Source organism: Danio aesculapii, chromosome 8, assembly GCF_903798145.1.
Source record: "Danio aesculapii chromosome 8, fDanAes4.1, whole genome shotgun sequence".
In the NCBI taxonomy this organism is placed as follows: Eukaryota; Metazoa; Chordata; class Actinopteri; order Cypriniformes; family Danionidae; genus Danio; species Danio aesculapii.
The window spans coordinates 21155234-21178082 of record NC_079442.1 but is presented as its reverse complement, the minus strand read 5'-3'; the positions used below and the strand labels follow the sequence as shown (position 1 = coordinate 21178082).

Here is a 22849-nt window from a genome sequence, read left to right as displayed (position 1 = left end):
CACACACATTTTGATTTAGATTTAGTCTTAGTCTTTTGACTAAAAGACTATGTAGTTATAGTTGTAATTTTTGTGTTCCGAATCAAGTAATGTCCCAAGATTTTAGTCTAGATTTAGTCTATGAAAACTTGACATATTATTAATTAGATTATTATTAATTAACTTTACAATCAATCATCCCTGAAAACAACATTCTTTTCGTCACATTGGATTTTTCTTTGAATTACAACTACTTGTGTTGTAATGACAGTCATTTGTGAGAAAGATGACTCACAAATGTAAACAGTGGTTTGTTCACATGTAAGCAAAGAAACAAACTAAAGAAAGACAAAAACACAAGACAGATAAACAGGTGATAACAAAAAAAATGTAATTAAGAAAAAGTTCTGAACTATCATCATGTTGACAATATAGCAGCCAAGGGTTGGCAAAGGACCTCGAGCCAGGAATCGAACTGAGCACCATGGTGCTATATGTCGACACACTTAACCAGTAGGCTATTGGTGCAAACCTTTTTGTCTTTTTTACCATATTTTAGTCTGCTTCTTTTGCCTGTGACTGAATATACATGCCTCTGTTGCCTAGCAACTTCCTGCTAACAAAAACATATCTTTCTGATAGCAAAATCATAGCTTTCCTTCAGATATGTCTTTCAAAACAACATTTTCAGTGCAGAGAAAATAAGCCATCCTGCTTCTGAAAGTGAGCTGCGGATGTTTGCGGACAGTCTAGTATTAGTAACTCATATACATTTATAGGCTGTATTACCTATAATAATAATAATAAAAAAATCTTACTTTTAAGGATATGACTTTCTAAAATATGAAGACAGACATTCAAAGCTTAATTTTAATAACTCAATAAAATCTTTGAATGTAAATATAAAGTGACAATATGACATTTTATAAGAAATGTTTATGGCAATTCTTGTAATTGAATTCTGGTAGTTCCACTGTTAAATGTTATCATACAGGTTTGACATATACGTAAGGGTGAGTTTTATGGGTAAATTATCCCTTTAATGTTCAAAATATATTGCCCTAATACATATACTGAAAAAAAAGTATGACAAAGTCATGACAACAAATGTTTTCATGTTCATTCATTCATTTTCTTTTCAGCTTAGTCTCTTTATTAATCTGGCGTCGCCACAGCAGAATGAACCGCCAACTTATCCAGCATATGTTTTATGCAGCGAATGCCCTTCCAGCTGCAACCTATCTCTGGGAAACATCCATACACTCTCACATTCACACTCATACACTACGGACAATTTAGCCTACCCAATTCACCTATACTGCATGTCTTTGGACTGTGGGGGTAACCCAGACCCAGCACCCAGAGCAAACTCCACACAGAAATGCCAACTGATCCAGCCGAGGCTCGAACCAGCAACCTTCTTGCTGTGAGGTGACAGCACTACCTACTGCACCACCGCATCGCTTGTTTTCATGTTACTTTGAAATTTTAATAAGTTAATCAGGTTTCAACTAAATGTTTTAGTTATACACAGTTTACCGTATTGTTTTAATGCAGCAATATTCTTATACAGTGTAGTTGCTTTTTTCCCTCCTTATATTCCTTCCTCCACTAAATAAACTCTACATGGAAGCTTCATCTAACGCACTCTGCATGAAACCCAACACAAATAAACACTGTTAAGTATGTCATTTCTGCCTAAATGGGCTTTGAGAAGGTTTAAAAGTTGACTGTAAAACAAGTACAAGGTCACCCCCTGCCCCGTCACTTTAAGCTGACCCAGTAAAGTTCACCACACATCTGTTAAAGGGGTCTCGTCAGATTTAAGACCTCATTGGTGTGTTTGAACTACTCCCCTCATTGCTGTCCTGAAGTCTCTAGACTTTTGTCTTTGAGCTGTAAATCTAGTGTTCTTACGCTTGATCAGTTCTGCTCTGATATACTGTGTCTGGCATCTTCACTCTGCGTGTTTCACCTTGAAGAACTGTTTGACATCACACCAACTGATCCACTTCTGAAGAGAGACATTTACTGGCATCCTCTTTGTTTATTCTCTCTGTTGCCTGGCTGTCAGATGGATACATTTCTGGTCTTTTTTAAAGCTTTGGCGAGTCGTGTATTCTTTACGCTTTAATCGATGTCTTCTCTTTCACACATACTGTTTGCTCTGTCTCTACTTTATTTTGTGCTTTTGTTGTCGTTCCCTGGCTAGGGTCTCCTGCTCCTTGGGTGCGATGGTTCAAAAATGGCCTGGAGATTCATATGGAGCGATCGGAGCATGGCGTGTCTCTGGCTGAAGATGGAGCTCTGGTGATTGGCTCAGCTTTAGCCAGTCACAGTGGAGACTTCAAGTGCGTGGCCACTAATGAAGCAGGGTCAGTGGAGAGGAAGACCAGGCTAAAGGTCAATGGTGAGACTCTTGCAACCACTTCCAAGTAATCCATAGGATTTGTTATGAATTAAAAAAAAAGTTTAATATCTAAATTAAATTGTATTTATTATCTATCTATTTATCTATCTATCTATCTATCTATCTATCTATCTATCTATCTATCTATCTATCTATCTATCTATCTATCTATCTATCTATCTATCTATCTATCTATCTATCTATCTATCTATCTATCTATCTATCTATCTATCTATCTGTCTGTCTGTCTGTCTGTCTGTCTGTCTATCTGTCTATCTATCTATCTATCTATCTATCTATCTATCTATCTATCTGTCTGTCTGTCTGTCTGTCTGTCTGTCTGTCTGTCTGTCTGTCTGTCTGTCCGTCCGTCCGTCCGTCCGTCCGTCCGTCCGTCCGTCCGTCCGTCCGTCCGTCCGTCCGTCCGTCCGTCCGTCCGTCCGTCCGTCCGTCCGTCCGTCCGTCCGTCCGTCCGTCCGTCCGTCCGTCCGTCCGTCCGTCCGTCCGTCCGTCCATCCATCTATCTATCTATCTATTTTTCTATTTATCTATATATATATTTATTTATTTATTTATTTTATTTTTAATTTTTTTTTTACCCAAATCAATATGCTAGGAAAATATATTAAATGCAATTTTAATAAAAAGGAAAATATATATAAAATGTTGTATTTTGTCATTTTTAAATAATTAAAATAATTATTCGTCATATTTCATTAAAACTACTTACAATATGGATAATGTGGATTTATAATAATAGCCATTAATGAAAATATATCATATTTAATATTTGTTATTTATGTATTTACATTTATTTTAATTAAATTGGTAAGCAATATATGGGTCAAAAACTAAAACAGTATGTGTGATACAGATATATTTACTTCAATATATATATATTGAATATTTAGAATTGTAGTTCATACTGTATATCAGAAATCTTGCTATGTGAATTTGATCAAGAACATGAATAGATGATAAATATATGCATGTGTAATCACTTTTGTAAAAACAAATGTCATTTACAACACCAAGACTGAAATGACATGTCTGATACAGATTTATTTTTTATTTTCATTTTTATAAACTCTGTTGCTAAAAAAACTAATTTGTGTGTAATGTGAGCAAATTTTCCTGTCCATAAAATGTCTTTTCATGTCTGTCGTAATAATAAGTATGCAACATATCTGTTATATATATATGAGTTAGGAGCCTTTTTTTGGTTTGTGCCAGTTTACACTTCCTGCAGTTTTATTCAGAGGCTTTTCATTGCTTACTTACATGCCAAATTAATTATACAAGCATTTTACAGTCAAAAATTAATGATGAATTAATTATGCTGAACGATACATATATATATCTGTTTAAATCTAGTTCCTCCAGAGATCCAAGACGATGGGCAGCTTCTGAATTTGACAGTGACGCTGAAGCAACCCCTCACACTGGGGTGTGATGCTTTCGGTATCCCAACACCAACTATCAGCTGGACTAAAGACAACAGACCCGTAGGTTCCTTAGTAGGGTTATTTTTCTTTTTATATGTATTTTTTATCAGTTTCTTAATATGTATATTTGTAAAAAAAAAAATTACAATCATTTAATATTTATCATAAAACCAGTGCATAATACCTTAATGTAAGGTTAAAAATGACCCGCTGGCTGTATTCCATCCTGAATATTATGCATATACTTGCTAATTATGCAAATACCTGTCAATGTATTTGCAGGAAGAATGAAAGGACACAGCAAATTTTTAAAAAAGTGTTTAACTGCTCAATGAAAATGAAATATTTTAGAGAACCCTGTTGTACTGTTGGATGTTTAACTCTTGTTTTGTTGATGTGTGTGTGATTGTTTTGTCTTGCTTCGCATGTCTTTTTTCTTTTTCGTCTTTCTTTTATTTTTGTCTCTTTTGTTGTTTGTTTTTGATTTTTTGCTTTTCCCCATTATTTTTTCTATTTCTTTTTGTTTATCATTTTCATTTTATTTGCTTTTTGATGTTTTGCTTTGTTTGCTTTAGCTTTTTATGCTTTTCCCCTTTGTTTTGTTTTTGCTTATTATTGTTGTTGTTGTTGTTTGCTTTACTTTGCTTTTTAATTTAAATTTAATTTTAGTTTTGTTTTGCTTTGCATTGCATTGTTCTGTTTGGATTTGCTTTGATTGTCTTTTTGTTTTGTTTTACATGTTGTTGTTTTCTTTTATATCTTGTCTTTTCTGAACTTTTGATTTGATTTTGCTTGTTTTTTTCTGTATTTTCTCTTCATGTTTTTGTTTTGCTTTGTTGTGGTTTTCTCTGTTTTTCTTTGCTGTGTTTTGATTTCCTTTTGAACAATGCAGTCAATATGGGATAGTGCACTGATAACATAGGGACATCTAGTGGCCATCAAAATTATCACAAGTCTTGGCTGCCACTCTTGAAAATCACTTACTCGCTTTGTGCTTCTAGGTACTGGAGACCCCAGGGGTGTATCTGCAGAATGGAAAAAGGCTTTTAAAGATTTATCGTGTTCAGCATGATCACGCTGGCCGCTTCTCCTGCACTGCCCAGAACTCTGCTGGGGAAGCCAAGAGGGAGTACACTATTGAAGTACAAGGTGAAATATTGACAAGCTGTGTAATTTAAAGTAACCTTGAGGTATATTGAACAACGTATGTATTGTTAGGCTAAATAATAGGGTATGTTTTTGTATTTAGCTTACAACATTTGACTCTCTTTAGCTTTGTTGTTTGTTTTTTGTTGTTGTTTTTGTTGTTGTTGTTGTTGTTAGCACTGTATGCTAAGAACTAGTCTGTAGTTTATGAGAAATTAAAATGTTAATTTATTGTTATTTTTCTGTATTTAGCTCCACCTGTAATATCAGGAACCTCAGGAGTGCAGGAAGTGACCATCATGGCGGGACAGGAAGTGGATATGCAGTGCAAAGTCAGTGGTCGTCCTCTGCCTTCAGTGGAATGGACTCATGATGGAGAGTGAGTTAATGACACCGATAATTAAATTCCCCTCTTTTCCATCTTCTGAGCTTATGTGTTCTCTTCTTGTCTCAGGGTTTTATCCCCTAATGGAGACCCTCATGTGGAGTTTCTGGAGAAGGGGCAGGTGTTGAGGGTGAAGTCCGTCAGGCTAAGGGATCGTGGCCTGTATCAGTGTGTGGCGACTAACAATGCTGGGACTCAGACAAGACAGTTCAGGCTAACCATACAAGGTAAACCATTGGGATGGAACTAATTATGAATTCTGGGCTCCATATTCCCATCCAGTTTTAATTTATAGGTCATGTGGGTCTGTTAAATTCACTATAAGTAACTGAATAATTTGAATTACAGCATTTGTTCAAGAACCAAGTCATAAGAATCACTAATCGATCAATCAAGCATAGTTACTCTTTCAAGAATCATAATGGTTGTGTATACTATTTTTAAGTCAGTAGGGGTGACAAAATTAATTGTTTCTTTGGTGCACCACGATGTAGATGTGGACAATTCGGTATTGGTTCAGTAGTAAATCATAGCCGGTTATTACGTACTGACATCATTTATCTCATATGCGCTATATTGCGGTAGCTTACTATGGCGAAGGAGGTAGTAATTAAAACACTCCAGCTACTTAACGCAGAAACTGTGCACAATTCACTGCGTGTGTGTTAGCTGGACAGTCTTTCTCTGACACCAAAGTTACAGCAGAAGCCTCTATTTCACTGCTACAGAGAAAATGAAAGTAAACTCTATTTTTCTATTTCTCCAATTGCAGCCCTTTCTCTTGAGCGCGTTTGTAAATTTTATTACAAATAATATGTAAATATATTCAGAAATTTTAATACAAGAATTGTTGTGCTGTGAAATAAAATTTAAAAGTGCATATTGAATTAAACCGAATTGATAGCATGATAACCGTAACCGAACCAAACCATGAGGGTTCACACCTCTACTAGAAAGTAATGTACTGTATCAATATCATCAGTCATTTGTTAAAGAATCATGCTATACTGGTTGTGCTGAACGTTTTTAATTTACTTATAAGAGCTACATTAATATACTTGAACTGGATTTGCTGCCCTGTATGGCTTTGATTAAAAAAATTACTAAATCATATGAATAATTCTATTCACGTATAAAAGACAATAGTGTATAAAGAAAATTAATTCAAGAATCAAAACAGACTGATTTTACTATATAGTTTTTATTCAGCAGAATAATATATGTATATTATAATATAATATAATAATATAAATATATTTATATTTGGGAGTCAAAATACTCTCGTTGTGCAGAATCACACAGTCCATTCATTGATTAATTGGCCTACTTTAGTAGTTTTGTATAATTGTGTTTGTTTTACATGAGCGGAAAATTGCCTCTGGCTCATTAGCACAGCAAAGTTAGTAACAACACACAATAAAATAAGATAAAAATAATTAGACACATTACACAAATTACATAAAAGCAAATAAAAAGATACAGCTCATGCAATCCACACAGTTAGATTAACCACTTGCTGAGTTAATTATTTTAATTGCATTTGAAACAAAGGAACTTTTAAACACATTTTTATTTACTGGATGAACTCTAGAACATTTTCAAAAGATCAAACTAACTTACACCTTTTTATATAAAGTTGTATTATTTGGTTCGGAGGCCTGCCTTTTCACAATACATTTGTACTTTACATACGTTCGCATATGTGCTTACTGTGTACAGTATAACTCCAAGAGCACTTAGCTGTTTGGGTAATTGAACCAAGCATGCATTGACATAATTAATTTTTTAGTGCTGGCAACATTAATCTCTAATTGGCTAAAACATCTAGATTCAAGAAGTCTGTCATCATTTACTCATCCTTCACTTGTTCAAAACCTATTTGAGTTTCTTCTTTTGAAAACAAAAGTAGTTTGGTTTTTATCTTGTTTTCCTTTAAGTTTTTCAACTTGTTTTCCTAATAATTTGTTTCACATGGAAGTGGATGAGTCCCAGCAACCAGTAGTTTTTTAAATATCTTCTTATGTTTCTATCAGAAGAAAGAAAATCATAAAATACAACAAAACCACACAAGGGATAATAAATTATGTAATTTTATTTTTTTGGTGAACTATGCCTTTAATGTGGGCCGGGTAGGTCAAATCCTTCAAATAGTTTGCTTTGTCCAACAGGCAACCAAGGCCAAATCATCAACATATTTAAATAATATAAAATCTTCCTCATTAATTCTAAATTCATTAGTGATTGTCAGTAGTAATAATGATTTACTAAAAACAACTGAATCACAAGAGTCATTCATTCAACAATCTGCGCTCAAATGGAAATTCTTAATTCCCTTTTTTTACAACACCCAATTTCTCCATTCTAACATTCTAAAGTTGTCCTCCAATCTGTGTGTTCACAGCTGCTCCCATGATCCGTGACTCTGGTGAGGATTCAGAAGTCACTGTTGTTCTGGGCTTCCCAGCTGTCCTTCACTGTGAAGTTGAAGGGATTCCACTTCCCACCATCACCTGGCTGAAGGACAACCAGCCCATAGTGTCCAGTGCTCAGCTCACATACACACAGGGTGGACAGTCTTTGCGTGTGGCTGCAGCCCGTGGTGAAGATGCAGGCGCATACACCTGCCGAGCAACCAACCCGGCTGGAACAGCACATAGACATTACACACTAAGAATTATGGGTAGGTAGGCAGGCAATATAAACTGATTTATATGGCTGACAGATTTGTGGTTTTGGCAGATATTAAGGATGTGCCATTTTCCCAGTTCCTCCACAGATAGAGGGGGATTCCACCATTCTCAGTTTTGGCAGAAGAGAAGAGAAAGTGAGAATTAATGGGACGTTAACATTGTCATGCCTGGCCAAAGGCTTTCCAGAGCCTGTCACACAATGGTTTAAAGATGGGCAGGTTTGTATATCTGTTTTGTGCCTCAGATTGTTCTGTTGTTTTTATTACTAGATCATACTTAATGATTTTGAGTGCCATTTAGATTTTGAGTGGATTTAGACAACTGTTCATGGGTTTGTGTGCCCATCCAGTCTTAATAGTTAAGGATTAATAATAGTAAACAAACTTTGATTGATATCCTCAGGGGCTCTATGCTAATTTACAGTTCACTTTTATTTCAATAATCAGACCCCCTAGTTTTTCACAATTTTTTGTGTTTTTTTGCAATAAAAAATACAGATTTTGTAGTGGTAATTCCCAGAAATTTGCAGACAATTTTGAAAAGATTAAAAAATATATAAATATAAAATATATGCTCTTTTTGTTAGCTGTTTGTTCCCACTTTCTTTTGCAGTCTGAAGCACATCAAACACACAAAATGCCTAAATTGCACCACAGGACGTCTTATCGCATCTTTGCATTGACTTCACATCACTCGCGCTTCATCCGCATCTGCTTACTACATAGGCTGTAAAACACCCCCCCCCCCCCCCCCTCCATGTAATGTAATGATTGTGTGGGCGCAGATGAGATGTCATCAGAGACACTCAAACACATCACGTGCAAGTCAATAAGTCATGTAAAACAATGAATTGCAAACTGAAATAAATATAATTTGATTTTATGGTTTTGAGTTAGATGTTTTATGAGATATTTACTTTTTTGTGATTATTTTGCATTTAATTAAGAATTTAGCTGGACTGCAAAAGTGTGCGACTTTTTGTTGATTTTGCGTTGGATTCAGCGATCATGGAATCGCAAAGAACTAGGGGCTCTGACAATTGCTTTGCCTTTTTTTTTTTTTTCTTCAAATAAAATAGTTACAAATTACCAAAGACGAAATAGCCATTGCACATCATCTTTTTAATAAATTGCTTGAATACATATATGTTATTTTTATGTGTCTGTAGGCAGGTCTACAATGTGAGAGCACTTATTACACACGCTGGGATGTGCAGCAGCACTGAAACATTTTTTTAATATGAAAAATAAAGAATTAAATTGTTAAACATTATTATAGTCTACATAAATAGAAAGTGCCTATATGTCATAAAGGATAATCAAATAGTCATGTATTAAATATAGCCCACCTTTCATGCCTTCTTCAATTCAGGGGGCTTTAGTGGACACTGGCTTGTTCAGTAGATGGTCAGATCATTCTTTGATATGACAATGGTCATGAATAGTTCAGACCCGGAGAGACAAAAGACACTTCCTGCTGTCTAATGTTCACCCATAAAGGGCATTGTAAAGCAATGTCCAGCTGCAAAAGCATGTAACACAAACAAGTAAAAACATGTAAACACTCTGGGTAAACAATATACAGTGCTCAGCATACATAAGTATATAAGATCTATTTATTTACTAGTGAAGCGTTCAGTTTTTCAGCTGACAAAATTTACCATGTAAATAACAAATCTGCAATGGCACGACTGCAGCTCACTCTAAAGGGAATTGTAGATGAGATTAGTTTGATGCACATTACACCCATAACTCATTAAAAGAGTATTGACAACCTTTTTAGACCATGCACTTGGAGCGCCAACCATTTTTCCAATCCGTAAAATAGCAAAGGTAGATTCGGACTTTCAGTCCTAAGTTAAGTTATGCTGTGCTCTTTAGACCATGCACTTACTGTGGATGATTAAAATAAAGCCCAAATGTTTAGGAAGCAGTTTGGCCTGAAAACACCTATATCTAATTCATATTTAAAGAAAATGAATGAAAATGCAATATTAAATCACTCTAATTCATGTTCTACAGCTGTTGAATGAAAATACACACAGCGGTTTGAGCGTGAACAGTCACATGCTCCATGTTGATAATGCCATGTTGTCCCATGAGGGCCAGTACACTTGTGTGGTGACCAACTCTGCTGGAGAGGACAAGAGAGACTTCCACCTCACTATACAGGGTCAGTGGCACTTATACAGAGATACGCTTCTGTTTTTACTGCTTTGTTTTTATTTTAATCTTTTCCATTACCTTTTCCACTACCTCCTCAGTTCCACCAATATTTCACAGAGTAATAAATGGTGCTGCTGATTTTACATTGGGAGAGAGAGAGGGCGACGAAGAGGATCCAGATGGCTCTGACGGGATGGTTGAGAGGCGAGAGGTGGTGCTGGGACACTCGATCAGTCTGTCCTGTGAGAGCAATGCCATTCCTCCTCCTCGACTCAGTTGGTACAGACAAGGCAGGCAACTTACCAGCTCAGATGGAGTTGTGCTCGTGCCTGGTGAGTGGAGTAGATCATTTATTTAGTCTTGTTAGTATATTAGTTTATTCTGTTTTATTTATTTTTTTATTCTCACCAAGATTGGATTTATTTGGTCAGACAGTAAAATAAACAGTAAATATTCTTACAGTTCAAAGTAATTGTTTTCTATTTTAATACATTTAATGTGTCATTTATTTTTGTAAATTATTCTGTGATGATAATTTTCCGTATCGTTATGTTACAGTCTGCATTATCACACTTATACTTCTATAAGGACTATATATGTCCTTTATACTTATTTGCTGCTCATAAAACTTTGTGATTTTTATTATCACGCATAATTATTTATCATAGCTGAGTACAAATATTATTTTTGTTTAAAAAAGGGTGTTCTTTAAATTAAATTAAATTAAATTCAATTCAATTCAATTTAATTCAATTCAATTCAATTCAATTCAATTCAATTCAATTCAATTCAATTCAATTTTTCATTTCCTTTTCGGCTTATTCCCTTTATTAATCAGGGGTTGCCACAGCGGAATGAAGCACCAACTTATTCAGCATATGTTTTACGCAGTGGATGCCCTTCCAGCTGCAACCCATCACTGTGAAAAAGCCCATACACACTCATTCGCACACATAAACTATGGACAATTTAGCGCACCCAATTCACCTATTCCGTCTTTGGACTTGTGGGGCAAACCAGAGTACCCAGAGAAAACTCACATGAACACGGGGAGAACATGCAAACAGAAATGCCAACTAATTTAATTTAATTTAATTTAATTTAATTTAATTTAATTTAATTTAATTTAATTTAATTTAATTTAATTTAATTTAATTTAATTTAATTTAATTTAATTTAATTTTTAAAACAAACAACAAATATTTTAAATATAATGTATATGATTTATGTGTGTGCCAAAGGCAATTGAATTCCTTATCATTTGTGCGTGTGTATCAAATTGAATTTATAAAAACATAGAAATCATATTAGTGGTTGAAGATGAATATGGGTACAGCCCATATAGTGGTTAAAAGGAAAGTATACGTTTAAAATGACAATTTATTGGCTCCAACTGATCCTAAATAGTCTTGATATACAGTTGAAGTCAGAATTATTAGCCTCCCTTTGAATTTTCTTTTCTTTTTTAAATATTTCCCAAATGATGTTTAACAGAGCAAGGAAATTTTCACAGTATGTCTGATAATATTTTTTCTTCTGGAGAAAGTCTTATTTGTTTCATTTCGGCTAGAATAAAATCAGTTTTTAATTTTTTAAAAACCATTTTAAGGTCAGTATTATTATGCCCTTTAAGCTATATTTTTCGATAGTCTACAGAACAAACCATCGTTATACAATAACTTGCCTAATTACCCTAACCTGCCTAGTTAACCTAATTAAGCTAGTTAAGCCTTTAAATGTCACTTTAAGCTGTATAGAAGGGTCTTGAAAAATATCTAGTAAAATATTATGTGCTGTCATCATGGCAAAGATAAAATAAATCAGTTATTAGAAATGAGTTATTAAAACTATTATGTTTAGAAATAAAAAATCTTGAAAAAATCTCTCTCCTTTAAACAGAAATTTTGGAAAAAAATAACCAGGGGGGCTAATAATTTTGGGGGCTAATAATTCTGACTTGAACTGTATATCCTTTTATTCAACCAACAAGATCTGAAAGAGACATCATTGTGATAAAATATATATAATTCTCAGCTTTTTTTTATCTTTCAACAAAAAGTAGAACAAAAGTGAATCAGAATTGGCCTGGGGTGTGAATATACACACACTGCCTTTTCCGACTTTGGACTTGCAAAGATACAACTAAAGCAAATATGATGTATAATAATATATACTTGTATTGGTTTGCTTATTTGTGTGTTTTTCTTTAGGAGGGCACATCTTGCAGATCCCACGAGTACAGCTTGAGGATGCTGGGAAATACACCTGCCAGGCTGTGAATGAAGCTGGAGAAGACAAAATGCACTATGACCTGGAGGTGTTGGGTAAGGAAGGAAACCAGGCAGGCACATACTGTATTTATGGCATTCAGTGATTTATGAACAGTATTTGTCAGCATTCTTAATGAAAGATCTTTTCCTTTTACGCAGTTCCTCCAGTAATTTCTGGCCAGACCGATGAGTTCATGCAGGATGTGGATGCTGTGGTGAACTCCACTGTGTCACTGCGCTGTGATGTGTCGGGACACCCCTCTCCGTCTGTGTCCTGGATAAAGGATGGTCTGCCCCTCTACAGCGACTCTCACCATCACATACTGGAGGATGGAAAACTGCTGGAGGTGATGCTCATGAGCACAGAGAACACACAAGTTTTGCCCCAATTCTCTCTCATTGGATGTTAAACTTATTAGTGTTGCAAATAAGAAAAACACTGTTTTAACACACATTTCTGTACAGCTAAAATACTATGCAGGTAAAATAAATAAATAAATAAATAAATAAATAAATAAATAAATAAATAAATAAATAAATAAATAAATAAATAAATAAATAAATAAATAAATAAATAAATCAGATTTCTTTAAACGGTGTTTCTTTTGTTTACTGGATATATTAGATGTGCTTTATTAAAATGCTAGTATTTGTATTATATAAACAAATATTTTTTACATATGTATTAATCAAGCATATAGGAATATTGATGTCTAGAGCACAATACCAATGTTTTAACTTCAGAAGTGAAACAACCTAGATTTTCAATCATAACTAATACATTTGTTGTTCTGATAAATTTTCATTTTCTGTAGAAAAAATTGGGACAACATTATGATTTGAAAATGAGAATAAATGATTACAGACCTGTATAGAAAGTTATATTAACATTTCATCTAAACCCTTGTCTAATAAATACAGTAGGCTAAATAATCCAGATAAACAGAATCCAGATAAAAAATCCAGATAAACAGAATTTTCAAGTGCTCCTAATTTCATTTCCATAGCTGTATATAACTGTTATTACAGACATTAATTACATAATATTTAAAAACAATTCAAATAGACCGGTACTAATGAAATGTGTGTTTCACTTGACTACAGACAAAGTTATCCATTAGATAAAGTCTTCTCTAAAAATAATCAAAAGTTCAAAGACAGAAGAATTTATGGTATTTTGCACACATGTTTTAGACATAAAAGCATTTATTTCTATTTGCATTTAATTACATCAAATAATGTACAATATGAGACCATGGACCACAAAACTTCTTATGCTGGGGTCTAAAGCTTAAGTTTAAGCGGGTGGGGGGCGGGTTGTGGGGGGGGGGGCATTACCTGTCACCAGTGATAATGCAAATCAGCTAGTTTATCGTGTCACACATCAGCTGCTAAAATGTATCTGTGGTTGTGGTTTGTATGGCTGAGCATTAGACACACACTTAGTCATTTTTCCACAGAGTATATGCATATGTATGCTTTTTGTTTCTTGTTGTACATATTGAAGGGTAGTTTAAATTGCTATGAAAATACTACAAATAATAGGCATGATAATTATTATTCTGTCCCAACCAACTGCATTGTCCCAATAACCTAAGAACAGCAGAAAGCAGTTTTGGGTAACTTAAGTGACTTTGCTGGAAATTGTTCTTCTCAATATCAGCCAATATCAGCCACTGATATGTAAAACTACAACAAAGAGGGGAAAAGTATGTATATCTTCATATTTACTTAAAAAAATTCAATTCAACCAGTTTAAATTTTATTAATGCACATAGTTTTTATGCAAATCTTAATAAGCATATGATGAAAATCTATTAAATGAGACCATTTGAATCGAATATTAGCAAAATTATCATATTTGTTTCACCATCAGCAAAACATGTAAGCCATGAAGAAGTGTTTGTACAACAAAAATCCAAGGGGTGTAAAACTGATAATGATCAAACGGCACTTGACTATTTACAAAAATAGATCTTTAGTAAAAAATAGAGCACTTACAGGCATATATTTCAACGTTTAATTCAGCCCCAGAATTAAAACGCATGTGTGTTACTACTTGACTGTACACTGATAGAAAATGAAAGTAAAACTAATCTGAATGCAGTACTTTAAATGTCCACTAGGTGGCGGGTCAAAACCAGAAATGGTTAGACAACATGAAAGAGGAAATATATGTTTTGTCGGGCCAAATCTCGTTATATTTTTGACGTCAGATGCTGGCCGGAGACCCCTATTCTTATGTCTTATGTGAAGCCAATGGAGGAAATGTGGAAAAATCCCAAAAAACATTGAATGAGTCAAAATTATAGATTTTTTTTTAATGTCAAAAATCATTAGATTATTAAGTATTGATCATCTTCAATGAAAATTATTTGAACATTTTCTTTCATACGTATTAAAACGTACCTTTCAGTTGCCTAAAATGCAATGCTAAGAGCTTAATTTTAACAATTTTAAAGTACATTTTCTTATTATATTTTTTTCTGATTCCCTCAGATTCAAAAAGTTCTTATAATAATTCTTATAATTATCAAAACAAATCATACAATACAATAATAGAAAACTTATTCATTCTGCTTTCAGGTGATGTATAAATATCAATGTTTAATAATGGTTTTGTTGTCCAGGTTCACATATAATTAATAATTTATTCAATGATAACATGTTGAATTAAAGACATAAGGGTAGTAGAGTATTTTTGCATTTAAAATCAAGTCTTGTATATAAAGTGAACGTGTCATATCTTGTGTAACTCAAATTTTCTTGTTTGTAGCTTGTGAATGTGCAGGTGTCAGATGGAGCCAGTTATCAGTGTGTGGCAGAGAATAAAGCTGGAGCTGTCGAGAGACTTTACAGCTTGTCTATTCAAGGTAAGAGCAACTGACAGAGTTTACGCAGTCACTGAAATCTGGAAACAGATTCTGAATGCAGATTATTTGAGCTGATTCTGATGCTATTTAACATTTTTTAGTTTAATTTATGTTGTTATATTTATATTATTAATTTTTAAGTAAGAGACAAGAAATAATGAAAATATGAGTAGCCTAAATTAAAAAGGTTATTATTATTTGCTCTGTTTGACATTGAACTGTAGCCATTTAAAGTGCAATCACTGTATTTTGATCAGGAATCCATTTGATTAGGACTTTTTGCATGAAACATGATTAATAATTTATTTTACTCTATGTTGTATAATATTAAAATCTAAAGTACAAAAAAAAGAATTTTTCATTGAGATCTTTTTTTCAAGACATTAAAGGAACACTCCACTTTTGGAAAACGTAATATTTTAAAACTTGCCTGGAGTTAAACATTACCACTTTCTAGTGGAAGCACTTTTAACTTAGCTTAGCATAAATTCACAAAAGAGTTATTGTTAGGATGTACTGGGGTGCAGCCTATCTGTGACAGTTACAATGATTTTTCTATTTGATGCTTGACTCTTTTAAAATTACATAGTGTATTAAGACTGATAGCAAACAAACAGCTGCTATAATCTGGGCAAATATGCCTTGTAAACAAACTCTCATTTAAGCATTACAATCAAGGAACTTTGCTGTCATACCATGACTGCAGCAGATGCAGTGATAATAAGCAGCACTGTTACCTAGTCACTTAGCTGCAGACTATTTCAGCCACTGCATAATTTCATTGTGCCTTCTGGACTAGTATGGCAGCTTTTTATACATGCTAATGGTCTAATTTAATTCAATGATTTATGCTATGCTAAGCGTGCTCCTGCCAAACCTGCTGATTAGTTTAAAAATGGTAAAAGTCGACTGTTTAACTCTAGATGACTTGTTAAATGAGCCTGTTTCTAATTTCATTCACATCAACGTCATTTCTCTTAGTTCCACCGAGGATTGTGGGCCGCCGGGAAGAAGAAATGAGTGTGGTGGAGGGTCATATGACCTCTCTGCTGTGTGATGTCCAGGCGTACCCACCTGCTGACATCATCTGGACCAAAGACGGGCAGATGCTGGAGTTCACCACTGGCATTCACATACTGCCAGGTGAACTGCAGTCTGTTTATATATAATGCTCCATGAAGTGTGTGTGTGTGTGTGTGTGTGTGTGTGTGTGTTCATGTATGTATTGTGCCCTCATCCTGTCCTAAGGAGGTCAGATGCTGCAGATTCCTCGCGCTGGACAGCAAGATGCTGGACAATATGTCTGTACAGCCACAAATTCAGCTGGACAAGACCAAAAGAGCATTCTACTTACTATCTATGGTTAGTGCATTACAGTTGTTTTTGAGTATTAATTGCTTTAGCAGACCAATATAGCACTTATCATGCTTTGGTTTGCCCTTTTTAGCTTTGCCTGCACTGGTGCCTCGTCTTGAATCAGAGTCTGAGGTCAGGACGCCTCAGGTTGGGTCGACGCTCATTCTGCGCTGTGAAGCCAATGGTATCCCTAAACCAGAGGTCACTTGGTATCGTAATGGACTTCAACTGGCAGCTGGGAATGGGTTAAGGATAGAGCGGCAGCAGCTGGAGATAGTAGGAGTGCAAGTAAGAAAGTTCTGGAAAACAAGGCTGTATCTGAAATCGGCCATTATATGATTATAATACCACTATACGAGCATTTAAGATGGTGTCTGACTTTTTAATGGGCACTCAAACAATCCCGCAATGCAATACAATGCTACAATAATGACTGCAATACAACCAATATGCATACAACACTAGATCCATAATGCACTGTGCGATTTTGTGTGCTGAATTAATTTCTATGTCTATTTAATAAGTTGTCTAGGGAGAGAAAACAATGATTAGAAAATTATATCATCACTGAAGAAAATAGATGAAAATAAACAAGGACAGACAATCTTAACGCCTAATTCGTTTATTCCTCTATAAGGAAAAATCATAAAGCCTACAAAAGAGCATGTATGAGCTTTGTACAGTGCATCTGTCTGTCTGTCTGTCTGTCTGTCTCTCTATTTCTTTTATCTATCTATCTATCTATCTATCTATCTATCTATCTATCTATCTATCTATCTATCTATCTATCTATCTATCTATCTATCTATCTATCTATCTATCTATCTATCTATCTATCTATCTATCTTCCATCCATCCATCCATCCATTTATCCATCCATCCATCCATCCATCCATCCATCCATCCATCCATCCATCCATCCATCCATCCACTACCTATACCTACCTACCTACCTACCTACCTACCTCAAAAAATAATGGTAACTGAAGAATTTGTAAGTTTTTAAATGTAAGCACTTACACTACCGATCAAACGTATATTTATTTTTTAAAAGTTCTCTGTTTCTCTGGATTAATAATTTATAGCTGTGTGTTTGTGCAAAATGCAGTTTTGTTTTATTCCATAAAACATCATGACATTTCTTCCAAATGTAAAATTAAATAAGTAGCATTATTTGTTTTTTAAATACTTTTAATGTTTTTACATATATTTTTTAATCATATACATTAATGTTTTAACATGGACAACACTAATTTAAACCTAATTTGTTTGTCTCTGTGTTTTTGAACTTTTTTCTTAGGTGGCCGATGGTGGTGTGTACACCTGTAAGGTTTCCAACATTGCAGGTCAGGTAGATCGCACCTTCAGAGTAACAGTCCACGGTGAGTCCAATAAAAACAGCAGCATTCATTCAAACATTCTCCAATTCTTATTAAAGTTTTTGCTAACATTTTCTTTTAGTGCCTCCTGTGATGGAGGGTCCTCTTCATGAGACTCTCACTCAGAACCTGGGCTCCCACATCACTCTTATCTGTGAGGCCTCTGGCATACCTGTACCCAACATTGCCTGGTTGAAAGACGGCAGCCCTATTGGTCAGTTAAATACTACACAGCTGCATCTGAATGATTTTGTGTTGTTTCTTACAGTTGTTTGTTGATTTGTTGTAGAAAGCAGTCTGCAGTGGAACTGGTCAACGAGAGCTAACAGACTGGAGTTGGGCCCTCTGCAGCTCTCTCATGCGGGCACTTACACCTGCATAGCCAAAAACACTGAAGGACAGACTCAGAAAGACTACTCGCTTACTATATATGGTAAAACTGTTTTAATCGCTAATCTCAGCATCAGGTAGTCTCAGTCTTGTTTCTTTATTTGTAAAACTCTGTATTTGGCACCCTCAGCACCACCCAGCATTATAGATTCTGACCACCCCTCAGAAGTCAGTGCACCTGTCGGGGACGAGCTGGCTCTTGAATGTCGGGCGATGGGTTCACCTGCTCCTAAAGTGAGCTGGCTGAGGAACGGAAAGACTCTGGAGAATGGAAACGCAGAGCACATAAAGTAAGACTTTCACACCGATTGTTTAATTTCATAATATAATATAATATAATATAATATAATATAATATAATATAATATAATATAATATAATATAATATAATATAATATAATATAATATAATATAATATAATATAATATAATATATGTTTATAAACACATTTAGCTTTAAAACAAATTAAATATGATATTAATAAACTTTTTTAGTTCAACTTTTACTACAGTATTTTTGTTTTTTGTGTAATGAATTGTTTTCACAATTTGTAAATATATATATATATATATTTTTTAATATTTAAATATACACCATTTTCCCCAGAAAACATATTTATAAAGGTGACGTTGACTCGAAATTGTCACCAGATGTTAGTAACAACCAAAGAAATTCATATATGCAAAGAATACATTATTAAAATGAAATTACACAGGAAAAAAAGTATTGAACACATGAAGAAAGGGAGGTGTAGAAAGGCAGTGAAAGCTCAGACAGCAGCTGAAATCTGAAATTCTGAATCTCTCAGAAGTTATTCAGCAACCCTCTGCCCTTTGTCATTGTAAATTAATATCAGCTGCTTCAGTCCAACATCTACATTAGCAGGATGATGAAGATGAACCCAGAGTGGATATTTCAGCAAGACAATGAACTAAAACACAGCCAAGGAAATTCTGAAATAGTTTCAGAGAAGAAAATCAAGCTGTAGAATGGCCCAGTCAATCGCCTGAGCTGAATCCAATACAAAATACAAATTAAAGATCAGATTTGAGACATGAGACCCACAGAACCGTCAAGATTTTTACATTCGGTTGAAGTCTGTGAAATAATCACACCTGAGCAATGCATGTGACTTCATTTTCCATATGAGAGGCGTCTTTAAGCTGTCATTATTAAATACATTTCAGTAATTCAGTACTTTCTCGTTGAGTCACTCCATTGTTATCACACATAACAATTTTTTTTTTTATTTTGATGTTTGTATTGTTTGGGTTTTTACCGAAATCTGGTTCAATACCATGTCAACAGCTCCTTTAGAATATTTTCCCCAGAAAAACAAAACAAAACTTGACGTGTTGAGTACTTATTTCTCCCACTGTAAATGTAACATTTAGATCTTGAAAGAGAGATGTATAGGTTCTATTTAATATTTAAAATTTCTGTTTTTATTTCTGCCCTAAAGTTGAAATGCTGATATGTGCATGTGTTGCAGCATCTCTCCAGATGGGAGCACTCTAACATTTCTGAGAGTAAAACCAGAGGACTCAGGCACATACACCTGTCTGGCTGTCAGCTCCGCTGGCCAGGAAACCAAGATCTATACCCTGTTTGCTATGGGTGAGGGCAGTTTTTAAATTCTCCATCATATATGAGTACAACTACTTTGAAAATTATTATTTTATTTCTCAGTAAATATGGACAATTTATATAGTGGTGCATGTTTAGAAAACTTTTTGATTAAATCATTATATTCATTAATGTAAGTATGTGGTCACCTACTATTTTTAGGATAAGATCAATTATATATTTAAATTCCAATGAGGTGTTGCAAAAAATCAGTTTAATATAATTTTATGAAGTACCTCATAGATTTTTCTGTTTGTTGAACTTTTTAATACAATCAAATGTCCCTCCCTCTTTAAAACTCTTTTACAATATGCACTTGAGTTCAGCAGCTCTCACTGGCAGAACTGTGATAAAAACGAAACGCTATTGGCTGTTTTGTTTAAAGGGGGAGGTTCTACACTATGACCCTCTCTGTTTCAGTTTAAATTATATTACACATTGAACAAAAATGCACATTTTAAAGCACTTCACAGGACATTTAAGTTAAGTTATTGAACCTTATAGTATAAGTTCAAGTTTTGGCTTTAGTATTGACTAATCTAAAGTAAAACCAACAGACCAGATTTGCCCAGATTGTGTTCTATAGGATCCCATCGAAAGAATTAATTTTAAAGTGAGATGATTGTTTTTTTATTTTTTTGACAAATCTGTTAGGGTGTCATTTAGCACAGAAGTCTGTTTTTCATATTTTTGGCTTGACAGTTCCACCCTCCATAAGTGGGGAGACCAATGTCCCCCGTGAAGTTCACACCACCCAGCACAGTGTGGTCACACTGGAGTGCAAAGCCAAGGGGACCCCACAACCTCAAATCAGCTGGCTGAGAGACGGTCATCCTTTACTCCTGTCTCCCCGCATCCGTCTGCTCTCTGCAGATTCAACTCTGAGGTCTGTTTTGCACACTGCAGGGTTAAGGCCCGTTCACATCGAGATGCTTTTTGCTCGCGTTTTTCATTGAAGTTTAACGCCTCGTGACTAAACAAAGGCCGACAATGTAATCCTGCACACCAACACGCAAAACGGCAGGCGTAAAAGCGTCATTTTTAAAGAAACGCCTCATGCTCGTTTTTTTGTGTTTTTTTTTTGACACTGTGCGTGAAAAAATTCTCAACCAATGAGATTGGCACTTTTGTTCATGTGCCTGGAGTTGCTGAAGTTACAGTAAACACCACTTGGAGGTGCTCAAGTGCAAAACAGTCGAAGTGAACACAGCCTGTTTCTCAATATGTGTTCTTCAGCGGTCTTGCGTCTACCAATGCAGACTCAAGCACCGATCTCGCTCTAGAAATCCCAGAAATCATTGCGACTGGAGGTGGGAAGTGCAGCATTTTATTTAGATTTATTATTAAAGTTCAGAGATATCACTTATTTACCTCAGGAATTTCGCTAAATGAAACGGTAAAAGAAAAACATTACCATGGACATCTTAATAAAGGAATAAACACATAAAGGGTGTTTGTTTGCTGAAATTCGCATTAAAATCTGTTTTATTTATATTGTGCAACAAATATTTATAATGTTTTTATTCATAGTATATATTTTGAAAAGGGGAAAACAATAAATCGTTGAATGAATGTTGTAATGTTTAAATAATTTTCCATTAAAAAACGCAAGAAGGTCACGTGACCATCAGGAGGAACACAGCATTTCATATCTCAAAGGACGCGTTCTCTGTTCTCGTGGTCTTCCGAGTTCGTTCTTCTGAGGACACCTGGCAAGACCGGTCTTCACAAGAACGCAAGTTCGTTCTCTGCGTTCTTGGAATTGAGAAACAGCCATAGTCTCACTTTCATTCAGTGAAGAAGAAGATGCATCGAGGCAAGATGAATGTGGAGCTGCTTTTTTCAATGGTGTCTGAACACAAAGAGCTGTAGTATAAGCCCAACAGCAACTACAATAATGTCAGAAGGAGTGGAGGGGAGCAAACAGGATTTGATAGTAGTCGAGTTTCATTTCACGTTTCTTTCATGACTTGCAATTTTATTAACCGCCATCTAATGGCAGGGGGTGATTTTGCACTTTCACTCTGCTTAACGCAGATGAAAATCGCCCGTGTTTGAATTCAGAAAAACGTCTTGAAAATTGCTGACGATAAACGTGAGTGAAAAGCATCCCGGTGTGAATGAGCCTTTATACTTTGATAGTATTGATGTGACATTATATTGATGTTGTCCTGTCTTTTTCTGTGGATGCAGAATTTCACCGGTGCATCTGTCTGATTCTGGCATCTACACTTGTGTTGCACGCAGTCGAGCTGGATTAGCCGAACTTAACTTTGACCTCCAAGTGCAAGGTACATCATGAGCACTTTTTTAAAACGTGAAAATAAAATAAATATTGCAAAATCAAAGCTTAATGGGTTATGGTTTAAAAAAATGTTAAATTTAAACCACAAAGATTTTTATTATTCAGTTTTTTAATAACTCACAATTTTACAGTAATTTTAGTAATTTTATTGCAGTATTTAGTGTATATATATCTTATTTTGTACAATTTTTAGGGGCCAAGCACTGCAGGTGCGTAGGTACCTGTTGTTTTTGTTGCCATTCTTACTATTATTAGGGGCCAAGCAGCAAAGCTGCGAAGGCGCCTATTGTTTCCGTTAGCGTTCCTATTATTATTAGGGGCCAAGCACCGCAGGTTCCTATAGCGTTCCTATTATTATTTCTATTCCGCTTTTTCTTCTTCTTCTTCTGCCGGATTTGAATGGCAGCCCATATAACCGTGTGCAAGAAAGT

General features: G+C 34.9%; 1 protein-coding gene across 1 annotated transcript in view; it reads left to right on the top strand.

The window, feature by feature from the left end:
• Nucleotides 1-22849, top strand: part of hmcn2 (hemicentin 2) — a 161153-nt gene that overhangs the window by 86402 nt on the left and 51902 nt on the right. The window contains exons 26-47 of the mRNA XM_056463400.1: nt 2192-2389; nt 3764-3894; nt 4836-4983; nt 5233-5359; nt 5435-5592; nt 7767-8045; nt 8131-8273; nt 10077-10227; nt 10319-10552; nt 12431-12544; nt 12650-12837; nt 15267-15363; nt 16345-16506; nt 16612-16725; nt 16811-17007; nt 18020-18101; nt 18181-18312; nt 18388-18531; nt 18619-18778; nt 19980-20104; nt 20816-20999; nt 22307-22404. Coding sequence (XP_056319375.1) covers nt 2192-2389; nt 3764-3894; nt 4836-4983; nt 5233-5359; nt 5435-5592; nt 7767-8045; nt 8131-8273; nt 10077-10227; nt 10319-10552; nt 12431-12544; nt 12650-12837; nt 15267-15363; nt 16345-16506; nt 16612-16725; nt 16811-17007; nt 18020-18101; nt 18181-18312; nt 18388-18531; nt 18619-18778; nt 19980-20104; nt 20816-20999; nt 22307-22404 — 3366 coding nt within the window. The remainder of the gene's footprint in view (nt 1-2191; nt 2390-3763; nt 3895-4835; nt 4984-5232; nt 5360-5434; nt 5593-7766; nt 8046-8130; nt 8274-10076; nt 10228-10318; nt 10553-12430; nt 12545-12649; nt 12838-15266; nt 15364-16344; nt 16507-16611; nt 16726-16810; nt 17008-18019; nt 18102-18180; nt 18313-18387; nt 18532-18618; nt 18779-19979; nt 20105-20815; nt 21000-22306; nt 22405-22849) is intronic.